Source organism: Lynx canadensis, chromosome F2 (genome assembly GCF_007474595.2).
Source record: "Lynx canadensis isolate LIC74 chromosome F2, mLynCan4.pri.v2, whole genome shotgun sequence".
Lineage (NCBI taxonomy): Eukaryota > Metazoa > Chordata > Mammalia > Carnivora > Felidae > Lynx > Lynx canadensis.
Window position 1 is genome coordinate 8,941,156 of NC_044320.2, and position 22,323 is coordinate 8,963,478.

The 22,323-nt window shown below is 51.2% G+C and overlaps 2 protein-coding genes across 6 annotated transcripts in view; one reads left to right on the forward strand and one right to left on the reverse strand.

Annotated features, from left to right (window-relative positions):
- SLA (Src like adaptor) overlaps positions 1 to 8,590 on the forward strand; it is an 88,964-nt gene extending 80,374 nt beyond the window's left edge. For 4 of the 5 annotated variants that reach the window (XM_030303532.2, XM_030303531.1, XM_030303529.1 and 1 more), the window contains 3 exons: positions 1,982 to 2,113; positions 5,819 to 5,951; positions 6,553 to 8,590. In XM_030303532.2, coding sequence (XP_030159392.1) covers positions 1,982 to 2,113; positions 5,819 to 5,951; positions 6,553 to 6,763 — 476 coding nt within the window. In that variant the 3' untranslated portion in view covers positions 6,764 to 8,590. The remainder of the gene's footprint in view (positions 1 to 1,981; positions 2,114 to 5,818; positions 5,952 to 6,552) is intronic. The other variant, XM_030303533.1, reaches the window with a different exon arrangement.
- The window catches only part of TG (thyroglobulin), a 252,962-nt gene that overhangs the window by 88,381 nt on the left and 142,258 nt on the right, over positions 1 to 22,323 (reverse strand). Inside the window, exon 41 of the mRNA XM_030303527.1 lies at positions 16,340 to 16,542. Coding sequence (XP_030159387.1) covers positions 16,340 to 16,542 — 203 coding nt within the window. The remainder of the gene's footprint in view (positions 1 to 16,339; positions 16,543 to 22,323) is intronic.

Sequence of the window (22,323 nt, forward strand, 5' to 3'; positions counted from 1 at the left end):
GGCACCTGGGTGGCTCAGTCAGTTAAGCATCTGACTCTTGGTTTCGGCTCAGGTCATGATCTCATGAACCATGAGACATGGTTCCATGGCAGCATGAAGCCCGCCTGGGATTCACTCTCCCCCTCTCCCGCTCTCTCTCTCTCTGCCCCTCCCTCTCTCTCTCAACATAAAGAAATAAGCATTTAAAACAAAAGAAATTCAGTGGAAACAAAGTAGCGGCGCTCTTTGTCATGGTTCAGAGACGGGCTCTGAGCTCCAGTTTTGGCCGTAAGAATTCCTGAGAAGGCACCTGTCTCGCTAACCCTTTCCTATAACGTGGGATTAACACTAGGAAGGTGCTTAGCACGGAGTCCGGGAGGTAGTAAGCACTTTAACTCACAGGAACAAAACACTTAACAGCTAGGGCTTCCCCATACTAAAAATAACACCTTTTTAAAAACAGAAGACATGTTCACAGGTTCTTAGCCTGCTTCTTGTATAGTCACGATCGAAGAAGAGAAAATGCGGTATCTGAGACTATTTCCCACGTACCTAGGAAGGGCCAGCGCGGCTTGGTGCTGGGACCTTTCACTAAAATGAGTATGAGCCTGACTTTAGAGAAGCATGGACCATATACACACGATTAAAAAAAAAAATTCAAGAACAACTTTTGTGTCAAAACCTCGAGGGTGCTGGGGGAAAACAAGATGAAAAAGCAGAGACCAATCTTCCGGTGCATGTCCTGGCGGTCCCCGGAGGCAGGAGACCCAGACTCACATGGAACTTGTAAGCAGGCATGGCCAAGGGAGGGAAGAGTCCAGTTTGGGGTGCCAGGGTTGATCTAAAAATAAAGACGCTATCAGGCAGACCTTCAGCCGAGCCCGGGCTGGGGCTGGGGTGGGGGCGGGGGCTGGGTATGCAAAGTTCTGATCATTTTCCACCTGCCACCTTTGACCCGCTCACCATACTTCTAGTTCCTGTGTTCGTTACAGGAAGACACATGTTGGGCTTCAGAGGGCAGACCTGGGGCAAAGAGAGGAACGCCCATCCGAATGTTCGAGGAAGCCCGTTTAGGACAAGGGTCAGACCCCGGAGCTGCCGTTTCCAGGCCGCGTGCCTCTGGCCATAGCACTTAGGGGCTCTGAGCCTCATTTCTCCATCTATAAAAAATATCGGGCGGCGACACATCCCAATCTTTCTAAAAACCAACAGAGAGTATTGTTTGGAAATAGCTTAGCCCCCAAGCAGCATGTACAGACAGCAAAGAGTCAGTAAATGCTAGTAACCTCCTTCTCTCACTGCGTCATGAACATTTTCACTCCTGAGACCCAGAAGACGGAGCAGAAGGGACTCTCAAACATGACCTAGGCCCGAGTCTTTCCGCTTGGGGAAATCAAGGCAAAGAGAGGTGAAGGCGCTCGCCCGAAGTTCTACTTGACTAACCCACACTTAAGGAAAAACAGCACGTTTTACATTATTTCTTAAGACTACCCAGAAAAAGTCTCAACTGCCGCTTATTCCAAATTTCTGAGAAAGCCGAGCATAAGGCAGAACCAAGAGGGAGTAGGGACCGGGAAGTGGTATGACATACTCGCCTTGATGGGACGGGGAGGGAAACGCTGTGCGCCTGGGAAGGACTTGAGAACAGCTATGGATCCTGACCTGCAGGGCACAACCCAGCTCGGATCGTGTAATTTCCAGAAAAGGACGTGGGAGCACCCCGAATGCTAACCTCACAAAGACTAAGCAGGTGCCCCTGAAAACCTGTTTGCAGTGTGGCTGCTAAAGGAGCAGGCTCCCGTGGTCTCTGCAGAGTGAGCTACGTCCCCAAAGGTGGGGTTCTGGCGTCCGCTCCTCCAAATCCGGGACTGCACGTCCGGGTACTCTTGCTGTATCACAAGGTTGAGAAAGTCTCTCCGCCACCGTGGTGGGGGGCTCTTCGGCGGATCGCCCTCAGCGGGGACATGTGGGACGTCTCTGACCTGTCCTCCATTTCCGGCAGGTTTTTATTCCCTCTCGGTGAGACACAGGCAGGTGAAGCATTACCGCATCTTCCGCCTTCCGAACAACTGGTATTACATCTCCCCGAGGCTCACCTTCCAGTGCCTGGAGGACCTGGTGAATCACTATTCTGGTAAGAAACACCCCGTCGGGACGGATCAGGGAAGCCCCCGCCTTTGCTAACTGCCCTGCGGTGCCTGTGTCTAGGATGTGCACGGGTCACCGATACCTGCCAGGTGACTGACTTTGCTGTCCCCCCGCTTTCTCAACGCCCTCTGTTCTTGTTAATGCAGACCGTCAATTTCACACTCAAACAGGCTGCCTGTGAATGCTGCGTAAGTGGTAAAACGCAGCTAATCTCAACCCCACCTTCCTTCTACCTGCAGATGAAGAGAATTAGCCTGCCCCAATATTTGCAACCACATGTTGCAAATGGACCACATGTTGCAAATGGACCACATGTTTACCGGCCCCCGTGCTTTGCTCCCTCTTTCTGTCTGGCCAAATCTTCCTCAGGCTTCAAACCAATAGGAAGCCACCTCCTTTGATACGCGTTTACAGGACTGTCCGCCTGCCTTCGGCGATTCCCTAGAACTGGGTCACTCTGCCTTGCGACCCAGTGAACGGTGTCCTAGTGTGGGTTTCCCAGAAAGCCCTTCAAAGCAGGGCTGAGCTTTGTTCATTCGGACATGCTTCCCGGGCCCGGGAGAGAGGTCCTAGTGTTCCACGCTGGCCAGGATGGGGAGCGTCCCCTCCACGATGGCAGAAGCAGGACAGGTTTTGATGGAGGTGACGGGTAAGAGTAGTTAGAAGAGTTCAGAGGTAGACTGTGAAAGGCCAGAATGCCAGGAGGTGACATTTTACACGGAAAAGGGAGAAATGGTAAAAAGTTCTCTCCAGAACCTCCGTGTTCACATCCCAGATCTTCTGGGCAGCCTGGGTTGGTTGCTCACCTCCGTACCTCATTTTCTTCTCCATGTAACGTCCCTACTCCTTGGGATGTTGTGACAAATCCTCGGCGGGAGCGCGGGGAAAGCACTGAGGAGAGGGCCTGACCCATAAGCGGGCTGCTGCCCTGTTCCTCAGCCAGGGCGTCACCTCCTCCTCCTCCTCCCCCCTCCCCCTGCCTATCGGAGGGAGGAAGAAAGAAGTTACCCTCACTCCATATGCGTGTTCCCACATCTGGGTTCCGGACCTCACACCCCTGGGTATCTTTGCTAGCATTCTGTAGGCTGTGGGTCTTGAAGGGCATTCCAAGGTTAGAGGAGCCCACAAGGCCTGGGTTTTCACACAAGACCAGTGGGAAGGGCAGGGCATGGAGAAGGGCGGGGCATGGAGGAGAAGGGTGAGGTATGGAGAAGGGCAGGGCACGGAGAAGGTGGGGCATGGAGAAGGGTGGGGCATGGAAGAGAAGGTGGGGCATGGAGAAGGGCAGGGCGTGGAGAAGGTGGGGCATGGAGAAGGGTGGGGCATGGAGGAGAAGGTGGGGTTTGGAGGAGAAAGGCAGGGCACGGAGAAGGGCGGGGCATGGAGATGGGCGAGGCATGGAGAAGGTGGGGCATGGAGAAAGCGGAGCATGGAGAAGGGCGGGGCATGGAGGAGAAGGTGGGGCATGGAGGGGAAGGGCAGGGCATGGAGAAGGGCGGGGCATGGAGATGGGCGAGGCATGGAGAAGGTGGGGCATGGAGAAGGCAGAGCATGGAGAAGGGCGGGGCATGGAGGAGAAGGCGGGGCATGGAGGAGAATGGCCTCTTGGGAGACACAGGCCCAAGCTGCAATCTGGGCCCTGTGAGACCTTGGGCAGAGACTCCACCTCTCCCGGGCCATGGAAGGTGGATGGAAACAGTTCCCTTGCAGGTGGGTGCGATGACTGTTCATATAACGGGGGCCCTGCAATAATGTAATGTGTCCATCACAGCCCGCAGCGGGGCAGATTCAAAATAACTGATACCAAATGTTAATTCTGTGATACCTGGAAACCTAGCAGCTTAGCTAAAAATGAAAGAGGAAGGGAGTCCTGGAGATGGTCAACTTTTACTGATTATGAGTAAAGGTTGGTTGTGGTATTTGGCTTTTAATAACAATCATCCGAGAGGTGGGGAGACCATAAGTTTTGCATAGACAAAAGCAAACACGGAAAGGAGGCTGCCCCAGCAACGATGTTACACCCTGGGAGACCCACGAGGCTTCCAGGGCGAGGGCGCTCAAGGTGCTTGCTCTGGTTACAGGAGCAATGCCTTCCAGAAATGTGCCCCTGCTCGCTGCATCGGTCCATGGTTCACACGCATCAGCCCACTGCTGCGAATGGCTGAAATACTTTCTGTGCCCCTGGGTGCCCCATGGTGGAAACAATGTGGCCAAGTTGACCTCCCACCAGAGTGTATCTAGAGACACTTATTTATTACCTGGTGCTGTTTGTAAATGTGTTAACATCGTGAAGCCTCGGTTTCTTCATCTATAAAATGGGGACTGCACTGCCTCTTGGAAGATTGTTGTTGGGACCAGAAAGAAAACCAGGAGCGTGAGATGTCTGGCCCCAAAGGATCTGGTGTCTGGTGGTGACTGAGAGGGCAGATGGAGCAGGACACAAGTTCCCAACAGGGAAACGAAGGGCTGAAGAGGGGGACCCTTGAATGTAGTAGAGTCATTGGGAGCCCAAGGGTGGGAGAGGAGTGAGCATTCTGGAAACTTCTGCGGAGTGGAGAGAATAAGGTGTGTCCAGACCCCAGATGCACGTGAGACTTCTCTCTCCTCCGCTGCAGAGGTAAGGAGTTGCCTTTGGAACAAGTGCCTGGTTCTGAGTCAACGAGGCAGGTTCGGACCGCATTCCTGTGACCTTGAGCAAGTGACTTGACCCCAGGGTTCACAGCTTCCTCCTTCTGGAAGTGGGTGTAAGGATACTGACTGCTCAGAGCTGACGTGCTGCTGGCTGAAATGAAGCGCTCAGGCCAGCTCAGCGCCGGGCTCGGGCTGCGGGTGCTTGGGAGCCTCAGTGCTTTTTCTCTTGGCCCGGATTCCGGCTCATCCTCAGGGTTAACCTCTCACACCCCCACCGGTGCTGTCTACTGGCACTGGGTGGCCCCAGCCTTTATGTCTGGCTCAGTCTCCCTCACCTCCTCATCCTCTGTACATGCGTATCCAGGGCTAGGGAAGAGAGATTTCTCTTCATTTTTTCCCTTTTTCCGCTTTCCCTTGTTTGCCCTTATCTTTGTCTTCTTCCTCCTTTATTCCTGCGTCTTTTCTTTTTTTGTTCTGTTTTTACTTCCTCCCCTCCCTCCCCCCCCCCACCCACCCTCCCCTGCCCCCTCCCTCCTACTCTCTCCCCCTTCCTTCCTGTCTTCTTTCCACGTGTCTTTTATTTTCCTGACTTCCTGCCCACGGATGAGCTGCTTGGCCAGGAGGACGCGCCATTCTGCAGGCTTCGGGGACAGGCATCGGACACCCTGCGGTTGATGGAGCCATGCCTGAGCTGTTCTCACTTGTTAGCCTGCTCCTCTCAGTGCACAGTCAAGGAAACTGAGGCTCGGAGAGGTTCAAGGGGATTCGCTAACAGGGGCGAAGCTGAAATCCAAACCCCAGCTGAGTTGATGTTGGATCCTAATCTTAATGCCCCACCTGCACCCAGCTGAGCCCAATGCGTACTCAGGGCGTGTTGGCATTTCTCACACACTCAGCTGGGCGCGTGACTCTCCGCCCTGCCACGCCTCTTTCCTGTGTTGGCCTCAGTTTCCCCATGTGAACAACTCGGGCACTGTACTGGATGGTCCCTCGGGGCCCGCATCCCAGGCTGGCTGGGGCATCCCGGAGTCACTGACCAGGCGTCTGCCTCTCTCCTCAGAGGTGGCTGACGGTCTGTGCTGTGTGCTGACCACACCCTGCCTCACTCAGAGCACGGCCGCCCCGGCAGTGAGGGCCCCCGACTCGCCTGTCACCTTGCGCCAGAAGACCTTTGACTGGAAAAGGGTAGCCAGGTGGGGTGTCTATGTGTGTGTGTGTGTGTGTGTGTGTGTGTGTCCCACATGAATGTATGAACCCCAGACCAGTGTGTGAGCCACACCGCTGAAAATAGGGCAAGCTAGAGCCAGCCCTGTGGAAAGCGGAGGGTGGGTGCTCTGAGCAGGTGCACACCCATAGAACCCCACTGCCCCCTGGGAGGCAGACCCAGCTTGTGGCCTCACAGCGATCACCTTTTAAGGGATATCTGTCGTTGGGAATTGGTGAGCTATCTTAATCAAACACCGATCCAGACATTCCACTGGCAAATTCAAGGAAAATCAGAGACCAGAACTGCCTGGGAGATGAATAAAACTGCTCTTCCTTGTAAATATCATAAAGAAATATTCATTCAAACTTGCAGTTGGGAGGTGTAGCCATCCAAGCAAATGGCAGTTCAGAGAGGTTACGTGATTTCTCCAAGATCACACAGCCACAAATGTAAGAAGCAGAATTAGAACAATAAATTAGAGCAATGTTAACCAGCCCTTTTTTTTTCTTCTCTCATTTTCTTGTTCTCCGTCATCCTACGTCCCTCCCTTTTTTCCCTTCCTCTGCCACCGTCCTTCCCACTCGCAGACTGCAAGACGACCCCGAGGGAGCCAGGAACTCGCTTGGCGTGGATGAGTCCCTTTTCAGCTATGGCCTTCGGGAAAGCATCGCTTCCTACCTGTCCCTGACCAGCGATGACAGCACGTCCTTTGACCGAAAGAAGAAAAGCATGTCCTTGATATACAGCGGCAGTAAGAGGAAGAGCTCGCTCTTCTCGCCACCATATTTTGAAGACTAGCCTGAAACAGACACCGTGGTGTGTGCCCCAAATAACGGAGGTTTGAACCGTCACCTGGAATCTGGCAGAGAGGCCCGGGTCCCTGGTCCCTGGGGAACCGCACACCTTCCAGAAGCCACCAGAAGGCACCTGGAGACTTGAACTCACATCTTCTCTAGCCACATCACGACCAAGGGAGCCCCTCCCTGGCGTCTGATCAGTACTGAGACGTCGCGAAACGTCGCTGAATCAGGATGTGATCTGGCAACACTTCAGAAGAGCCTGCGCATTCGTGTGTGCTTATTGTGTTTGTGGGAAAGATAAAGACATTATCTTACAAGAAAGGGCACAAGACTGTCCTTGAACAAACTGTCCAGATGGTCACACTCTGAGCTCCTCAGAGATAACTTCTCAATGACGAAGGCCTGAGAAGGAGATGAACTGAAAGCTGTGGCCTGGCCAGTCTAGGTTTGCAGGTTGGTCTCCTGCGTTCAACTTTTCTAAGCCAACCATAACCGGACCGTTGGTATGCAGCTCCCCTCTTTTTAAGGGAATTCGGTGACACTAAACACGTTAATCTTCCCTATTATCCCTGAAGCAGGAGATCCTGTTGGCCTCCTGGTGTCAGAGCCTCATGTACAGAAGTCAGATGGCCTCCCTGCTTCTGCAGAGGGCAGGTGGGAGAGAGGGAGGCCGCCTGCAGGGAAGTGTGAGGGTAGCCCTGGAACAGGGCAAACTCGTGGTGTCCCCAGCCATGGTTCTGCAGCACAGGAAGGGCTTCTCCGACCCGCTGAGATTCTCACCAGTAATAATGCATCAGTTATTCACTCATGATTGCCTGAAGAGGCACTGTGTTGGGTCCCATGTCAGAGAAAGGAAGGAAGGAAGGGAAGAAGGAAGGAAGGAAGGATCAGCGGAGGCACTCAGTGTAGACAGGGAAAAAAGTGTACAAACCAATATCGTGAAAGAGGGGTGTAAAAAGGAAATCAGCTCATGGCTCGGGGGTGGGGAAACCGGATCAGGTAAGGGTGTCCCATGAGCTCACGTCTCAGTTGGACTTCATAGAGTATGAGTTCAGCTGGATTGAGTAGGTGAGAATGATTGGCTTTTTGGGAGAAAAAAAAAAAAAAGGAAACTGATTAATTCTAAAGAATTAATTCCTCCAGTATTTTATTCTAAAAAGGGTCTGGCAGCCGCATGAATAAAACTGCTGAGCTCCAGGAAAGAAGGGAGTCAGAGTGGCTTTAATGCTGTCATACTAATTTTAAGAGATGAGAGAGAAAGCCCAGTAAAGTTCTAGAAAAGGAGAAGTCTTTATCTCTAGGCTGCCCAGCCGGATCCTGTTAGGAAGGGGGCCGCAGAGACACCCGTGACTCATTCTCCCCTGTTGCAAAGGGGTCAGGGGGAGGAGGGGCGCCTGAGATACCCCTCGCTGACTGATACGAGAAATCTGTTCACCACACGCATTCCTTAGATCTGTGATCACTGTGCTAGTGATATGTGTATATGCATTTATGTGATTTTCTGTATCATCAGACTCTCGTGTGTTTATACAAGAAGACATTTACGGTTTCCCCAACAATCCCTAAAGGCTGTTACAAAGGGACCAGCTGATGTATGGGAAGTGAATGTAACACTGTGGATGCTGACTTCTAGCCCGAGGCAGGGGGACCTTGCAAACGCCAGATGTTTGGACGGTGTCTTAGGCGTCGTTTTCCGTTGTGACTAGTGTGCTGGGAACTTTAGGGGAGCACTCAGAGGTATTTCTAAGTGGCAAGCATTACACTTTGCTAAATCATGTATTTATTTCTGATTAAAATATACCTAATAAATATTTAACCCTTGGGATGTGGTGAGAGCTTCCTGGGCAAGGTGGATGGGTGGTTCCTTTGGAAGCTTCTTTGGATTTTGAATGTTCAAATAAACTCGCCATCAGAGAGAGAGGAAAGCAAGGAACATCAAGAGGAAACACGCTGGTTAGCAGCTCAGCTTTCTCTGGAAGTGCAGCCTTAAAAAAAAACGGATTTTGTGAATTTTGAGGGTGTCTTATCAAACTCGAAGGTGGACACAGGGGGCCGGGGAAGAGAACACCTTCTTAGCGATTGTTATGAACATTCTGCCTTCACTACATTACTTCTGCGAATCACTTTCGAGATCTCTGCTTTTTTGTTCTTCTAAGAATTTATTTCTACAATTTTTTTTTTTTTGAAACCTATTAAATACCAGATACTGCTCTGGGCGATTGGGCTGTAGCAGTGAGAACCAGATGAGGACTCTGATATCACAGAGAGTGAGATCATCAATAAACAAGAAACTTCCTAACCGTGAGGAATGCAGTGCAGAAAGCAACACAGAGTGTGTGTAGGCGTGGGGTAGGGGGAATGGGGGGAGGGGGGACGGGATCGTTTACAAGGATGGTTAGGAAAGGCCATGCTCCCATTTGAGCCGAGGCCTGAAGGATGCACAGCAAACAGCCATGCAAATGTCCAGGAGGAAAACTGGAGGCAGCAGAGATAGCAAGGTGCCTCTTGCAGGCAGGGGCAAGGCTACACATGTGGAAGGAACTGGAAGAGGTTCCCGGGTGACTGCGCTGAGTGAGCTGGAGTGTGGGGAGGACAGCTGCTAGGAGGGAGGCGGGTCCCACAGAACCCCGGATGGGAGCATAGGGGTTTAGGGTCTATTCTAGGAGAAATGGAAAGCCGATGGAACCATCTAGTTAGGGGAGTGCTATGGTGTCACCCACGTGTTTTAAAGAGCATACTGGTCACTGTGAAGAGAATAAATTTTTCAAATTCTGGTGGTGTGGGGTGTGCTCAACTGGTTAAGTGTCCAACTCTTGATTTCAGCTCAGGTCATGATCTCACGGTTCGTGGGTTTGAGCCCCGTGTCAAGCTCTGTGCTGGTGGTGGCGGAGCCTGCTCGGGATTCTCTTTCTCCCTCTCTGCCCCTCCCCTGCTCGCTCCCTCTCAACATAAATAAATAAACTTAAAATAAATAAATTCATATGTACTTAAAATTTGGGGGTTGTATTACCTACTTGACACATAGTGAAAACAAAAGAATGCAGAACTTGAAATAAAGGGATGGAAAATTTTTCGTACGGAAATGAACAAAGGGAAAGTGTTGAATTTTGAGGCAAAACGGAATTTAAGGCGAAAATAAATTGTCTAAGGGCAAAGAGAGACGTTACAAAAGGAATGATACATTAAGAAGATATCGTGACTGAACCTGTGTTAATCTAACGATACGGTTTCCAAATATATTAGGCAACTATTGTAGGGACACATAGATAAAGGAATCATTTTATGTGGAGGTTTAAACACACAACTCTCAGAAACTGAGCAATCAAGCAAAGATAAGTAGATAGGTAAACAGCAGGTTTTGATAACACTATACAACTTTCCTATCAACAAATGAGGAGCACATTAGGTCACAGAGGAAGTCCTAATAAATTTCAGAGTCGGCTTTCACTGACTCATCCTCCATGATAATAATGAAACAACATTAAAAATCGATTTGCAAAGGGATGGGTAAAAATCTTACAAATCTAAACGAGCGTTTACGGGGTGGGGGGGAAGAGGAGATATCCCCTTGGGTTAAGAAGAACACAATACAAGAAATAATAAAAGACTGAGAAATACAGGGCATGTTCCTACTTCTCAAACTCCCCAGGGCTTAAGCGATACAATAGTAGGAGGGACATTTATGGCTTGAAATCCACTGATCAGAAAACGAAGAATGAACAGTAATGAGGTTGGATTTCCACCCCAGAAGCTAAAAGAACAACTGGTTGTCGCGGAAACAAGGAGCAACTAAAAGATGACAAAGGTAAACGCGGGTGAAACGAAAGTTCTAATGATACAGTCGTCAACAAGATCCAGAGCAAAACCTTGTTTAAATGGTCAGATGAATGTGTCAAAGATGAACAGGAGCAAGAAAGATCATGTCAAAGAAGAAAAGCCAGTCAGCCGCAGGGCTGCATGTAGGGGGTCTCTGTGGGGGAAGGGAGGGGGGTCCCGCCCCTCCCACAGTCAGCCAGGGCGGCCCCCATCCCTCTGCCCCTGCCTGGATGTCTGACCTGCCCAGACATGGCCCTGCCAATGGGAACAAGGCCCCCAGATGGCAGAGAAACACCTAGAAGGAACACATGTCCCGAGAGATCGGGAGACACCTTGGTAAGTACTACGATAAAGTAAAAACAAAACAAAGCAAAACAAAACATATTTGTTATTTAAGGTCCTTAAGTGTTGAGTCTCTTCGCTAGAGCAGCTGAGCATTTTTGTTCAAAGTTGACCTGCCTACATTTACAGATAATGAAATAATGTCATAGAAAATCCAGTGGAGCCAACAGATCAAGCAATGGAAGTGGTAAGAAGGCTCAGCAAATTCAGAGCCAACTCTACTCCCCGATGCCAGGATTGACCACTGGGAAGTACAATAAAAAATACGACACCGTTCACAACACCAACCCAACGAGAATACAGGTAGGGACTTGCCCACCATGACTTCACAACGCTTCTGTGGACAGAAGTTCAAAACTCTGCGAAAAGACGTAAGGAGACAAAAATCCTGTTGTGGTAATGGTGGCAACCTGATTCATGGATGCAAGATTTAACATTATAAAACCATAGACATTTTTTTAATTAACTGAAAAATTCCATGAAACTACATTCAAATTCCCATCAAGACTATTGAAAGACAATCAATAAACTTATTCCAAAATATAGATGAGAGCACAGGAGCCCATGAATAGCTCAGTCAATTTTTTTTAATGTTTATTTATTTTTGAGAGAGAGAGAGAGAGACAGAGCATGAGGGGGGGAAGGGCAGAGAGAGAGGGAGACACAGAATCTAAAGCAGGCTCCAGGCTCCGAGCTGTCAGCACAGAGCCCGATGTGGGGCTCAAACCCACAGACTGTGAGATCATAACCTGAGCCAAAGCCGGACGCTTACCCAACTGAGCCACCCAGGCGCCCCTCAGTCCATTTTGATTAAGAGAAACGGAGGAGAACGAGCTTGAATGAGGAGGTTTGTGTGAAAACAGGAGAAAGCAGTGGTTGGGCCCCTCCACCAGCTTAACAGAACTCGGCCTGCGTTTCGGTACCCTCTTCTGCCCAGAGCTGTGCTAAGTGTTAAGGAAGTTCTAAGAGGAAAATTTCACGCTCCCAGTTAAGCACTCAGTCACAGCAGCATGGGAATAGATACGTTAGAAGACTAACCAGTAGGTAAGACAAGGTGGTGTTCCTAAAAATTGCCAAATAGAAGTCTCTTCACCAAAGCGAGAGTCGTTCTGTTTTAAGAGATGGAGAAGAGGCTTCGCGGCCCCGTTTCAGCCAGCCTCGAAGAAGGAAGTGACTCGTCAGGTGGAGAAGCAGACATACTGGCCGCGAAGAGCTGACCACAAACAGCGATGGAAAGACGTGGAAGAAGGCATGGCATTTTCTAGGAATGTTGATTACCGGTGAGCCTGGAGTGCAGGGCTCAAGCAGGAACGCAGCAGAAAAGGAGACAGGAAAACATAGCTTGGGGCCAATCCCTGGGGCCTGGCACTCGCACTGAGGAATGCAGAATTGGGGCAGTGTTGTAGGAGGGCAGTGGAAATCTCTCCTGACTCTATGAATCATACCACATAGGACATGACCTCCTCTGTCTTCTCTTAAAACTGCCCGGGGCATCAGAGCCACACAGCTCGTGTTTGCAACACGTCACCCGTCTCTCTTCTTCAACCTGGCGCCCTGGGCAGGTGAAGCATCCCCAGACGTGCTTTTTCTTGGCATTGCCCTAGCTTAGCAAGGCGAGGCGGAACCTGGGTTTCTGGAGTTCGGGAACTCCAGAACATTCTGCACGCCTACTGTGATGCCAACCGTCCAAGCCTTTGGGAGACAGAATTAATCATACCGATTTTATCCATAAAGAATGCAAGAGTGAAGCAATTCTGATGCTAGGCCTGGGCTCTTTTCCCTTCCACCTTAAGACCCTGAAAGAGTCGCAAGTTTCTAGAGAAGCCGCTGCATAGTTGGGGGAGACACAGGACGAGATTTTAGGTGCCAGCCTCTAATGCAGCTCCTTCTCGGCTGTGTGTTCTTTAGCCAGTCACTAAACCTCTCTAAGCCTCAGACTTCTTACCTCTAGATTGCAAATAATACAAAGACCCTGTGCCACGCAATGTGAACAATCTATGAAATAATATATGGGAGGTGCTCTGTGGCCCCAAATATGCTCAGTAAAGTTATTAATTACCACAGGAGCCCGTCTCTCCATTTTAACAGCTCTGGCCTCAAGCTTTGCAGAAATACTTACGATTCTGTCCAAGAATATATCGCCAACTCACATCCATTCCCCCAAACATCTGCTGGTAAAGAACAAGTCTAAGAGCCGCTAATATATTGAAGTATTTTCGTTCTCTCGATTCCAAATAATTTCACATGCATCTCAAAGACTGCTGGGAGCGGTTGTAAAAGCTGCTTCTAAATGACTGAAACAGATGGAGTTTATTTTTAAATACACTGCCATTTGCTAAAACAGATTAGTCTTTGAAATCCCCCAAACACCTAAACTCTCCAGACTTTTCAAAAAGAAAACTCGGCCTCCTGGGCCTCCTGGAAGGTATTTCTGGCGTCTTCCAGGTCCCACCGAGTGTCTGGTTGCTGAGAAGGCTCGGAGGAAATCCCTTCAGGAGCAACTCAAAGTCAGGAAGTTCTGTTTCCAATACCAGGAATTGAGAGATGTTTGGGCTCAGACCTCCTGCCGCGAAGATGGAGGGAGAGACCGAGGAAAATCGGGAACAAAGGGACACGAGAAAGTGGTGGCGGGGAGGGAGGAGGCCTGGCCTGTAAGACCCTGGACACACGTGCCCATTCCTCTGCTCTTTCGCTTCCCGGATATTAACTCTGGAGCATCTACTGTAAGACAGCTGTGTTGGGTGCTTGGGGCCCTGTAAGAGCAGGGCACAGCTGTCCTCTGCTCTCCCAGAGTTTCCCGTCTTACGAGAGGGACGGATTTGGCAGTGGGAATAATTATCTCCTGATGGGATATCGTGACACATGATGTGCAGAGAAGTACAGGCAGCAGAGATCATACAAAGGGGGTCTGGTTCTGGGCTGAAAAGTCTGAAAGGATTCCCTGAAGGACAAACAGAGCGGGCAAAGAGGAAGATGGGAGAAAAGTGTGGCACGCAGAGGAAACGTCCTTAGGAAGCAAAACAGAGCATGGGCCCCTCAAGGAATGTTGGAAGGCTCCAGTGGCTGAAGGAGAGAGACCAAGTAGCAGGTGGTACCGCTTCCCCTTGGGGACGGTGATGATGTTGACCCAGCAGCACTGAGGCCCAAACGATGTCACTCTTGTCCTCCTTCCTATCAAGGGTTTGGATCCCAGCAGGGCTGGGCAATGCTGCAGTGTGGTCATATGGCCTTAGATTTGCTAGCAGGTCCATGGCATTGGTCTTGATGCCTTAATTTGGCTACTTCATGATCTCAGCATTGCTTTCTCTGCTTTCAGGACTGTCCCTCTTAAATGCATCCTCCACTCAGCTCTAAGACAAGTCTTCCTAAAGGGAAGCGAGTTTCCCCCTCACCGAAAAACCCTTTGATAGCACACCAATGTTCATCGCCGCACTATTCACTGTAAGGCAGAAATAGCCCCAGTGTCTACCAACAGATGAATACGGGAACAAAATGCGGTATATGCAAACAATGGAATATTATTCAACCTAGAAAGGAAGGAAATTCTGATATAAACTATAACACAGATGAACCTTTATGGAGGCATTATGCTAAGTGAAATAAGCCAGACACACACACACACACACACACACACACACACACACACACACACACCAAATTTTGTACAATTCCACTAATGTGAGGTACCTAGAACAGGCAAATTCGTAGAGACAGAAGGCAAAATAGATGTTATCAGGGGTTGGGGAGCAGGGGGGATGGAGGTTATTGTTTAACATATACAGAGTTTCTGTTTGAGATGATGGAAAGTTCTGGAAATGATTAATATGATGACTGTACGACATTGCAATTGATTGTACTTGATGGCACTGAATTGTACAGTTAAAAATGGTTAAAATAGGAAACCAAGCCAAATGAAACCAAACCAAATAAGCAAACAAACATACCCCTTCCATGGCTCCCTTCGCACCCAAGGTGCTCACTGCAGTCCAGCTGCTCTCTGCCTCCCAGTCTCCATTACTGCCCTGTCCCCCACTGCAGCCCAGGGCTGGCAGACCTCCGTGAGGAGCCCAGCTGCCCCTTAGTGTCAGGACTCTGCCTGTGGTTCAATGCCTACACAGTGTTCACATTTTTCTCAGACATTCCTTCTCCCGGGAAGTGTCCGTGGACATTCCCCCCCTCCCTTGTGCTTGGATGGGGGCTTCTCTCTGAGCTGCCCTAAGACCCTCTTTTAAATATCCGCTTTTTAAGTGTCTATCCCCCACCCCCCAGTAAACTACAAGCTTCTAAGAACTAGGACATGAATTATTTGGCACGGCATTTCCAGAACCTAGCATGGCACCTGGCACAGATTGGATGCTTCATAAAATTAGAAGCTCATCAATGACAGAATAACCATCAGGGTTTATGCTGTGATCAACCAGGTTATTTCTTCCATAATAGTTACTGTTACGATCGATATCATTATATCACTATCATCGGTATGATTATATCACCATCATCATCATCACCATCATCACCATCACTATGACCATCATCATCATCATCACCATCATCATCACCACCATCATCACCATCATCACCATCTACCAGGAACTTCATGAGACCACCCTGCAGACCCATGAGTACTGAGTTCTATTCTTTGCCTTCATTCAACAGTCAGTGACCCAGTTGGCCAAACCTTGGGAGCTCCATGCCTCACCCTGTGGCTGCTGACCCAGCTGCCCACCACTCTTTGATCCACCATGGGGGCAAGCTCTGGGGTCTCCACCTCCCCTCACCCCTCAGGCAAAGGAAACAACGAGGTAGAAGGGATTAGATACAGGGAATGAATCACCCAATAGTGCTCCACAAAGAAATGCCACCAGAATGGAATCTCAGCAGGAGATTTGGAGCATGGGCGGTTGAAGAAACCAGACAGCATAAGGGAAGATCTTAAGTTCAAACCCGAGAAGGTCAGGGAAGCAACACCGGGGAGCAGATGAGAATTCTCTTGTTCCACTTCTCTCCTGTCGTGAGCAATACTGTTGGGTGTCGTGAGCATCATACTGGCTAAACTGTGCCCTCATCGTTAGCTTTCCTTCCACCAGAAAGCTTCTCATCCTACATAAGGGGGTACCCTTATGTTTGTCGATTGGCAAAAGAGGTCTTCAAGAGTTCAGATCATTAAACCCTACTGAGGCAATCTCCCAAAATAGAAACACTTTCCCATCTAGAATTTTCCTCAGTTTAGAATGATGGACAGTAGTCAGGGGAGTTCCTCGGCATCCTGGAATCACATGTACATGGAAAGATGGCCAAGAGCAAGCATGGATAAAGGAAACCAAGCAATTGAAGTCGACTGGTCTTAAAAGGCAAGTGAGGACCCCTCGCCTCACCCGTGTCTAAAACAAGTCTGAAGGCAGAAGAAGGGACTCACCATCAGCACAGCCCTCCGGAAGAGTCTGGAGTCTGAGGCCCCGGTGGTTAGAAGGTGGATGCCGGCCACATCGGCTCCACCACGGTCTGCCGCCAGGGTCACGCGTCGAGGGTCCCCACCAAACACTGCGATGTGGGTCTGCACCCAGGTCAGAGCCGCCAGCTGGTCCAGCAGCCCCCAGTTGCCACTCACCTCTCCAGAACCTGCAGAAAAAGGAAAGTCTTTTACCCTTTGCAATTTTACAATCTGGATTTTAGTCGCCCCCGGTGGTGTCTGAGCCAGGCACACGGCACCTCTGGGGGACCTGGCCTCCTGTCTGCACAGATCAGGATGGTGGGAGCAGCATGGGCTCCGGAACCGGGGGCATCCAGCCTTTGCTGGGTAGGAGACCCTGACGTTGCCCTTCTGTTTCTCTGGCCCACAGCGTTCCCACCATAGACGAGGGCACTTGCTAGGGCAGCCGTTTCCATTAGAGTCAGGGCACTTTCAGAGTACCACCTGGCTTGGCACACCAGAGGGGATGCCCCACGTCTCGGCCCGCTGCGGTGGCTCTCCACACCTCTTCCTCCCTGACCAGGACCAGGCCTGGCTGAGGCTCTCCATCCAGTTCCTTCCTATTGCCTCTTCTCCCATGCCCTTCAGTATCATTCAGCAGAGTTGATCTCTCTATTCTTTTTTCACAGAATTTAGTAAGTATTTATTTACTGAAGAGCTCAGCACTATTTTTCTAATGACATGATTCAAACACACACACGCACACACACACACACACACACGTATAGTAGAGCAAAAACACATTCTTCTCCTCCGCATTTGGCACATCACATGCCCATGCCCTCTGGCCATCCTCTGAACCCAGTGGATCCTCCTTGTCAGTCTACACAGCTGACCACTCTGAAATACCCGGCGTCTTCTAGCTTGAGCTGAGAGTCACCCGCTTTGCTCCGGAAGACGCCAGCAGATTCCCATGCCCCCGATCACCACCCACCTGCTGATGACTCGGGAGCGTCAGGGGCACAGAGTGCCCTCCCAGTTCCGGCTCCTCAAGTCTCCAGGAGGCTACCTTGCTGAAGGCACTTCAAGTGCACTGAGTCCCAAAGGGAATCGATTCCAAGTGCCCTGAGCATGCGGCCAGTAGCCTTTGTGGAATTCCTCACGTCCTCCTTCTAATGCGGCACCACCCCCCTGGTCTGCTCCTGCACGGCCTTGGAGTCCTCCCTGACACCTGCTGTACTCCACCCTGACCCCTTCTGTTCCCCAGATGCTCTAGGCTCTCTCCCCACTGATCTCCTCGGCGCTTCTCGGTGGCCTCAGGTATCCGTGCGTCTCTCCCTCTGATTCTCCGTGCCACATCCTGAGTGGTCTTCTAATTTTTTTTTTAATTTTCATTTACTTATTTTGAGAGACAGAGCACACTTGAGAGGGGAGGGACAGAGAGAGGCAGGGGGCGGGGGGAAGAGAGAATTCCAAGCAGGCCGCAAGCTGTCAGCGCAGAGCCCGGTGCAGGTTGGAGAACCCACGAACTGCGAGATCACGACCTGAGCCGAAACCTGAGTCAGACACTTGACCAACTGAGCCACCCAGGCACCCCCTGGGTGATATTTCAAATGCATAATTTTTCACACACACATACACACACACACACACACACGCACACACACACTTCCCCATCCTATCTAAAATTTCCCATCTCATCCCATTAGGACATGATCTCAGTTCTCCCAGTGCATTCAAGACGCATGGGACTAGGATGTCTGTCCCCTGGGCCCCATCCCCCTTCATCTCCTCCCCGGGCCTGGCTTCTTATCAATTGCTCAAACATGGGGTCACCCTCTTCCAGGCCGGTGCCTGGCACATGGGGTTTCCTCTGCCCAGAGCCTTTGCCTTCCCCCAGCTTTCCTCATCTTCCTCCTCCAGCCCAGCTATCCTTCAAGTGTTAGCAATGCCGTGAATTCAGAGGCAGCCCTCCAGTGAAGCAGGGCTCCCTAATCTGGATACTTGTCACCCTGGGTACTGCCTCCCTTGCTAGACCGTGTACCCCACTGAAATTAGGGGCACACAGCAGGTCCTCAGTAAACGTCAGGCGAATGAATGACCAGAGCTATGATCAACAGGGTCCAGTATCCACCAAGAAACTACCAGCGAGACTCCATAGTCCCAAACAGAAAACCAGAAGAATCGTGCACCCCGATTTGCCAACCCGACGCTCACAAAGCTGCTGAGAACGCCTGCTCTGGGGACATAATAGCTCAGATTACTCTTCCAGCTGGGAACAGTCTCAGCATTTCTTCAAATGCATTTTGTGTTCTGGGTTTGGTGAAGACATTAGCACAGTCCTCACCATGACTTTTCTGGATCACGCTTCCGTTCCGCTTGTTAGGACAAACGCGTTTGTTTCTGAGGTCTTGGGCAAGGCAGGAGAGCAGGTGCCAGTGGAGGAGGACCCAGTCCCGGACATCTGGGAAGTGACGCCTGCAGCCTGCGTTTCCAGTGACAATGTAGGAGGGCTGGGGGCCGCTGTCCCTGACTCTCCCTTCCCGTAGATCAGCTTCCCAAGGACAGTGCTGACACTGTGGGGTCTAGAAACCCCCAGGAAGTCAGAGGGGGAGGGTGCCTTCAAGGGCTCCTCTTCAGACAGTCTGAATTGGGCTTTGCCTGGTGCGAGGCGCTGTGCCTGGTTCTGGGGGGGGCAAGACAGTCATGTTCCTGGCCCTCAGGTCACACAGGGTCAGCAGCGCACGCAGGGGCAGTGAGCCGCTGGTCTCTGGCAGGCTGCACCAACCCCTTCCTTCCCTGAGGAGGAACCTGAAACTCCAGGGGAATGTTTGCTTTGGTGCAAGAAGCAAACGTAAGATAAAGTCGGGACTTAGATCCCGATGCATACTCAGAACTCTCTGTCCTAACGCTCAGTCCAACTCAACAAACACTTGTTGGAATGATGTGCGAGGCACTGTGTTATTTTCATTAAAAAAAAAAAAAAAAATTGAAGTGCTCTCTTTAAGGAACTTTCTGTGCTCGAAAGCCCTCCTGACTCCCTCGCTCCTACTGCGTCAAGTCTAAACATCTTCCTGGCTTTTGCGATCCTCTAAGAATGGCCTTGGCCCGTCCCAGCCGTCTGGGCTCCCTTCACTCTCCTACACTGACCCTTGCCCAGCCATCAAGGCCACGTTCATCCCCCTGCAGTCTGGCTGGCTGTGGCCGACCGGGGGTCCTCCTGGTTTCATCCTGCCCACACATGAGCTGTGCGGTGCCCCCATGACACTGGAGAGGGGCTCCCCCCTGGCCACACATAGAGTCCAGTAGGGAGACAGAGGTGGGCAGATGTCCACCCCTGTGCACCTGCCCCCGCTGCCCTGACCTGTTTTCCCACCTCCAGTGTCCTGCCCCTGTGAACCACAGAACCAGCCCAGCAAGCATCTAACTGTTCCCTCGATCCCTAACTGGTTCTCACTTGCTTGTTGGATTTCTTCCAGTACCGCCCCCCCGAAGCTCTCGGGGCTCACAGAGGGCCCTCACCCGGTCTTGTTGATGGCCGTCAGTAAGAGGCGGCAGGTGGGGGGGCCAAGCGCTCAGGTGATAGAGCCAGCCCAGCTGTGGGCAGAGGGCCCTGGACAAGCTCCTGAATGTGACTTGATCTTCCCTGTCTGGGAGGTGGAAATGATAACCACACTCATGTCTTTAGGTTGTTAGGATGCTTGAATTAGTTCAGGACTGGAAAGGCAACGGAACAGCGCCTGGCAGAAAGCACTGTAGAATTTGTTTGGCTTTGCTTGAATAAACCAGATTCAGGCGCCAGCATTGTCTCAGGTCTTTGCAGACCTAGGCCTTGGCTTGGTTTTTGCAGCAGAAATGGCCCTTGTGGTGGGGCGGCCGCCGAGACAGGACTCTGTGCTCGTTCTTTTGGTTGGAGGGTGGCAGTGCCTCTCGGGAGGCATCCGTGTGCCCCAGGGATGACGAGGTGACGGTAATGGTCCTGGGCGTGGCCTTCTGTCTGACCCCCTGGCCAAAGCACACCTCCTCTGTACCCACACCCTGCAGAGGGCCCTCGGGCCGCCCTGCCCACTCCTCCTCTGAGCCTGCACACCACCTGCCCCATTGCCCTCGCCGCACTGCTTTGCCAGAGAGAGGACAATCGCTGTGGCCTGTGCCCCCGAGGGTCGGTCCCCACCCGCAAGATCCAGGCTGGGGAAACACCCCGCCCCTGGCCCGGCACCAACCACCTCAATTCCCTTCCGACTGCTCAGCTCACCAGGAACCAGGGCCCCCTTGAAGTGCCGATGGGTTTTTTTTTTTTTCCTTTTCTTGCTGCGAACGTGAGTTTGTCTGGTCAGCCGCAGGACGGGCGTGAGCTCCTGCTTCCACTCTTCCTCCGTCCCCATTCAAAAGTGCCTCTGGGGCGCCTGGGGGCTCAGTTGGTCAAGCGTCTGACTCTTGACTTCCGGCTCGGGTCACGATCTCGCGGTTCGTGAGTTCGAGCCCCGTGTCGGGCTCTGTGCTGACAGCTCAGAGCCTGCTTAGGATTCTCTCTCTCCCTCTGCCCCACCCCCGTCTCTCAAAATAAATAGAAATAAACTTAAAAATAAAATAAAACATGAAAAGTGCCTCTGGCGTCGAGGGCTCTCGGAAGACCGTTTCCACTCTGGGCTACCACGGAAGATGCTGTGTATGTTGATCACAGGAGATAATGTGCATAGACTCAGTAAGTGCCAGGGGCCATTGCAACTGCTGTGGTCCAGGGGCAGCTCTGTGCCAGCTACTGGCCAGATGCAGAGCCAGTCATGACCATAACACAGCCCTGCCTTGAAGAAGCTCCATCCAGGGAAAGAGACGGGGCATTAACCCTTGCGAGCCCCTGCTGGGTGCCAGGCGTCCGCCCTCCACCCACCCTACCCTATCATCTGCCCATATGTCCTAGTGTCATTTGAGAGATGGGCAGCCTGTGAGTGGAGGCAGAGGGAGGGAACTGCCCAGAGCCCCTGGGTCCCACAGAGCTGCTCTCAGACCCCGTTCTGCTCAGACACAAAGTCCGAGCCGTGTAGGACACTGGGCTCAGGCTCGACTCAAACTAGCCTCTTTCCAGACTTGCGTGCTGAACTGCAGTTTCCAACTATTTAAAATGGAAAAGGGGAGGGGCGCCTGGGTGGCTCAGTCGGGTAAGCGTCTGCCCTCGGCTCAGGTCACAGTCTCACAGTTTGTGAGTTCGAGCCCCGCGTCGGGCTCTGTGCTGACGGCTCAGAGCCCGGAGCCTGCTTCAGATTCTGCGTCTCCCTCTCTCTGCCCCTCCCCCGCTCGCTCTCTGTCTCTTTTTCAAAAATAAATAAACATTAAGATTTTTTTTTTAAGTTAAAAAAAATAACATGGAAAAGAGGAAAGACGAACGGGTGAAGCACAGGGAGGCCTTAGGGGCAGTGAAACTATTCTGTAAGACACACGATGGTGGACACGTGTCATTATATGTTTATCAAAACCGTAGAATGTACGATACAAAGAGCGACCCCTCCTGCAAACTGTGGGCTTTAGTCAATCATAAACTATCAGTGTCTCCTCATCAGTGGTAACAAGCGTGCCACACCCACGCGCAAGGTTAACAATAGGGGAAACTGAGGCGGGGGAGAAGGAGTATATGGGAACTGTCTACACTTTCTGTTCAATTATTCTGTAAACTTAAAACCACTCTTAATGGTAAAATCTATTATACCTCTTTTATTTTTTTTTAAATGTTTATTTATTTTTGAGCGAGCGAGAGAGAGAGGGAGAGAGAGAGCACAAGTAGGGGAGGTGCACAGAGAGAGGGGGACAGAGGATCCGAAGCGGGCTCTGCACTGACAGTCACAAGACTAATGCGGGGCTCGAACTCACGAACAGTGAGATCACAACCTAAGCCGACGTCGGACGCTTAACTGACTGAGCCACCCAGGCGCCTGTCTATTATACATTTATTCAATGGTAAAGGGGATGGTGTGTTGGTGTCACAAACTTACTGG